We start from the raw sequence: 5,342 nt of genomic DNA on the forward strand, positions 1-5,342 counted from the left end.
ATTCTTCATTGAAATTCAGGGAGTTTATAATAGAAGTACATTTAAATAAATACAAAAAAATATCATAAATTACAAATAGCAAAAATTAAGAATTAATAAACATATTATTAATACTTTCAATTTATTGACTTGTAATTAATTATTTGGACGACATTTTAAAGCATTGATAGTTTTAAAAATTATATACATACGAGACACATATATGTATTTCTGTAGATTAATAAAAATAATTCCAAAAATAATAATTATTAGAATATTGGAGATAATTTACAACAATGGGAAATATTAACTACTGAGGTCTGACTAAATTCATTGCATTCACACAATATTTGTATAGTTATAAATCACAACAACAATTAATTAATTTTAATAAAGTAGATAAAGTAAATTCAAGAACATCAAAACACTTAGCAAGTGCTTTGGTATCAATTGAACACCATTAGAAATCCCACTCTTGAAAGTTTTCGTTCCTACGAGAAATAATAGCTATTAAATATTTTTATTTTCTCCAGAGGGAATAGATTCTCACTTTTCTCATTCGGGTCTCGAACACCGCATGTCCGATAGGATATTGTAGGTTTGCGTTTTGTATTAACATAGCCCGGTACATAAAGACTAGGTGCATCTAGGCGTCCTGCAGCTATAAGTCGTGACATATCCTATAAAAATAAAATAAAATTTAGTGAATTTAGTTTTCTCGGTACAAGAACTCACCAACTCCAAACGTTGTGCTATTGGTCCTTTAAAATGTATAATCATTTGAATGCAAGCCCCATTATGTAGCTCCTTTGTTTTACGTGCGTCCACATCTAACATCCATTCGGGTATACCCATAACAGTTCGTAGTTCCTCTAAAAATTGAGCACTTAAATAAGAAAAAAAAATATTTTAATTTTATAATTATTAATTTTGATTTATTTAATTTTAATCAAGAGGCTATGTCTTTTTGTTAGTTCTACTTTTCTTTTAGTATTACTTACACAACAAAGCGTGGTGGCTTCTGCAAATTAATATATTTTATTATGTTATGATCTGGTTCTATATTGGCACATGCGAATCGTTCATGTGAGTGTTCTGGTCCAAATATAACAATTGACCGGCCTATAGCACCTACAGGTGACTCAAGTGGAAAGTTGGAATCCGTTAAGACGACACGTCCGTTGCCAAGATCTGAAAATATAATATGAACTGTTAAGAGAAGATTTGCAAAATTTTTATAGCAATTACCAATTGTACCAAGTCGTGCCCCCACATCTCCAACATAACACCGCAGGGGATTGTCTGGACCACATTCTTGCTCATATAAATCACGCTAAAAAGTTTGAATTGAAATGTTACATCCAATATTTACCATATTGTTTATATAGACGTATTTTAGATATATACATATGTATACAAGTATACATGGAAATTTATCGATCTACTATATTTTTCATATATATTTGCAATAAAATACAATATATATTCATATGTAATAATACTAGCATATCAGCGATTATACTTGCATTTAAAGGATCTGCTAGTTGTGTATAGTACGGATTCCAAACATAACCCCCAGCTACGCAGCGTGTGATGGTGGGCTTTACAGCAGCATCAACGCCTACTGGATTCACATAAATTTGCCAGTTGTGATTAAATGTCTATAAAAAGAGATTAATTTAATCACTTTGTGTTTCACTTGTAACTTAATTGAATGTACTTCTCTGTGTTACATACCACATTGCGATCGTTTTTGCCTGGATGACGGAGTTTTACCTCAATAACAGTATCAGATTGACTGCCATCAGTGTGTATCAACTGCGTCATTTTAATGTAACCGTAGGCATAACCTGTAGGATGATGGAATGAAGCGATAGCTCTCAACTCTCTCGCCTCACTTGGACTATAACCACGTTCAAGTGTACTGCAGGCCCAACGTGCATTACGCTGTTTCTTGTGAATAACTACAGATCGTCCAATGATACTGTTATAACCAAATAGTGGTAGACTTGTATCATTGAAGGCATCCTCATATTGTGTTAACTTTTCGAGTGTGCCGAACTTGCCACTTAAATCACCCATTTCGTACTGATCTGTAGTGCCTTGTCTGGGTAATGGTGAACTTTTGGGATTTACATTGTACGGATTCCAATGGCCGTACAGCGTTGATTCTTCACATGGAAATGCTAAGTTCGCTTCTACTGGTGTCTAAAAGCACATTTTTACATTTTTGAGTTTTAAATGTTTTTTATAATGAATGAGTACCTACCATGTGTACATGATACCCACTATTCTCCTTCAAGCCCTTCAATTGTACTTCTACGTTTGAAATGTCATATTCTGATTGTTGGGTAATTTCTACTTTTCCATTTACACTCAACTCATCGCCATTGGCGTACCAATCCTTTGCCACTACTTTTCGTCGGTAATATCCAATTATACTGATAATTACAAATTGAATTTATGTTTTTTAAACTGTTTGCCTGTATACTTACACCGAGCAAGCTAGGCGTTCACCTCTCGCTTTAGGTCCAAAGTCATCATAAATTACCAATGATTTTCCCAGTATATTGTGTCTACCAGAGAGTGGCAGATTAGTGTCAGTAAATAATAGACGGCTTAACTTTTGTGCACTTTTTTTACTGCCTGCTATATTTAATGTTCCTATACGCGTATCCATGCCACCTAATTTGCACATGGCGGGCAAATATGGTTTGCAGTAATCATCAGAGCTTCGATTTCCCCAATCAACTTTATAAGGATTAAAAATGTTTCCAGCAGAAATACAACGATTTTGCCAGTCATAAAAATCTTTGCCAGGTGCGCTGCTGTGTATCGCCCAACGGTGACTGAACGTGTTATTTTGTGTAGAGCCGTCCGCGTGTATTAAATATTCGAATAAAATAGTAGTGTCTTGCCATGATTCTTCTGCTGGCTGTCGAAATAGCACTCGTCCTACTATTGGATATCGAAACAGTACTTGTGCAGTAAACATCGGTTTCTGGTAAATATTATTTTTTTGGTATTGTGTTATTGTACTACAACTCCAAATTGATTCTGTGATATTTTCTATATTGGTGCGGTTGTAATTGTTAATGACAAGACTACGGTGAGCGATGCTATAAATTCCTTGTAACGGCAAGTAAGTATCCCAGTACAAACCACTGAGTTCAGCGCTTGTGCCTGGTAGAATATAGTGATGATAATAATCCTTGTTGCGCTCTTGTAACTTGCCACTAAGATCTCCTATTGGATATTGATCCTGAGTGCCATAACCTGGTGGAGGTATGTTGTCAATTAGCTCGAGTGGATTGTATATTTGGGCAGTGGATTGGCAGTACCCTGACTGACCCAACTCATATGGTACTGGAGGCAGCATATTCACTCTATAAGACGCGACGTCCTCTGCGAACTTGCGGATAATCGTATGAACTTGCGAAGCGGTTGATACTGTCGTAAAATTTAAAAATGTTGGATCGAATTTAGAGCGTTGTGTCATCGTTAGTTCAACTTTAGTGCCATCTTTGTTAATAAAAGATCTAAAAAAAATAATGAAGTGCGAAAATTTAGTAAAAATATACATTAAAGCAGAATAAACGTTACAAAAGCCCAAAAAAAGTATCTTTAAATCTTGCAAATGTGAATGAAGTGTTGCATAAAAAAAAAAATTTGTGTTTATTGTGAAATGATTTTTTACCTATAGGTCAATTGTTTAACATGTCTTATTTTTGTACAGGCCAAATAATTATCGGGATGTTGATTATCGAATAATACCAAATATAGTGTGCGGTGTGGTATGGTTAAATCGGAAGGGAGTAAAGCTAACTTTGCATCTCGAAAAACAGCGCGCTGTGGTGAACGCAACGCATTCTTTGCAACACGTAGTTTTCCCAATCTGCTATCCAAGTCTCCAATTCCTTTTCCAACGCCGTTGCCCTGTGGATCAAAGACGAGTTGCAAGAAATTGCAATTTTCCTCAGTGCGATGGTGATCATTTTTAAAAATATCCGTTACGTAAATTTTCCAATGATGAGTGGTCATTGGTTTTGTATGGTCTTCAGTGATGGGTTGAGACTGTATGTGATATAGATCCGAGTAAATGAGAGTATCGCCATTGGTATCATCTGTAGGTGCTAACCAACGGAAATGCACAGAACCGGCAATCGGAGTATGGAATCTAGCTTCAGCCATGTGTTCAACAGACATTTGAATCGTCGTTATGGTAGCGCAAATGCGTGCATTAGATGAGATTTCCGTTAGCACCAATGACTTGCCCCATATTCCATTTTCACCTTTATATTTAGGGAGAAATATAATTGTTAATTTTTAAATAAGGGGTTATAATAAATAATAATGTACCAATCAGTTGCATATGCCTATACCAACTAGTAGTTTCGTTTCCCGGTAGTACCAAATACTCAAGGTCATTTTCGAAATTCACTATTTGTTCACCCAATTTTTCCAGTTCACAGCGACCAGTAGGGTTAACATCGGTGTAATCTACTGGAAACTTACGCACACCCCAACTCCAAACCTGATATGGATACTGCAAAGTAGTTTCAAGATTAGCTTTGATCTCCACTGTAGTGGTATTCAACTGGCGGAATGTGATTTCACCATGCAGACCATGTTGAGAGAGGTAAGCGATCAAATGTTGAGCTGAACCTATACAAAAACGAAACTTTATTGCAAATTTACATGTTTTAAAAAGTAAAATTTTTTGAAAAAATAATTAAAATTGCTAATTTGCAAACCTTGGTTGAGTAATGCGAGAGAGCTGATTATGACTAAGTATATAGCACTAATATAGTTACTTAGTATAAATCGCATTATATGTATAATATCTTTAAATAATTTTCAATCTTTTATAATATCATAAAATATAAATTTTTGAAATTCATTAAAATTTTAATGTAGACATGACTTCATGAAGACAGATAATAACCACAACGTTTCACTTTCACATTTTGCTTGATTTCAACGCAGCTAAAAACACTTCGCTTCGCACAATCTCGTCTCAGAGTCACAAAACTACTAAAACCAGCTCAAGCTATGCCAGGCATTGTGGGTTGATTTAACTGAACTCACAAATGCTGGCTTAAAAGAAACACGCAAGTAACCGAGTTTTTGCGCCTTAATTTCTTTCTTTCTTCGTAACGAGTTCTTTGTTTTGGTCTTGAAATACGTAGAAACTGGTTAGGCCGCATGCAGCTCTCAGCTGATCCGCATACTAACGCCCTTGTTTACGTCTAACTGTTTAAACAGGTTTCAGAGCCGGTGTACGTTTAATATACAGGGTCACAAACGAGTTGGGTGCACTTTTTAATATACAAAATAAATGTGATTTTATGTAAAAATTAAAT

The 5,342-nt window shown here is 35.1% G+C and overlaps 1 protein-coding gene across 1 annotated transcript; it reads right to left on the reverse strand.

Annotated features, from left to right (window-relative positions):
• Positions 1 to 203: 203 nt before the first annotated feature.
• On the reverse strand, positions 204 to 4,991 carry LOC119681315. Its single transcript, XM_038094473.1, has 12 exons — positions 4,734 to 4,991; positions 4,339 to 4,644; positions 3,677 to 4,271; positions 2,475 to 3,518; positions 2,249 to 2,420; positions 1,717 to 2,187; positions 1,506 to 1,640; positions 1,228 to 1,312; positions 981 to 1,170; positions 715 to 865; positions 530 to 659; positions 204 to 470 (listed from the first exon to the last, which is right to left on the reverse strand). Exons 1-12 carry the CDS (start codon positions 4,807 to 4,809, stop codon positions 367 to 369), a joined length of 3,459 nt encoding a protein of 1,152 aa, XP_037950401.1. The 5' UTR covers positions 4,810 to 4,991; the 3' UTR covers positions 204 to 366.
• Positions 4,992 to 5,342: the final 351 nt, after the last annotated feature.

The sequence above is a fragment of the Teleopsis dalmanni genome, chromosome 2, assembly GCF_002237135.1.
Source record: "Teleopsis dalmanni isolate 2A chromosome 2, ASM223713v2, whole genome shotgun sequence".
NCBI lineage: Eukaryota > Metazoa > Arthropoda > Insecta > Diptera > Diopsidae > Teleopsis > Teleopsis dalmanni.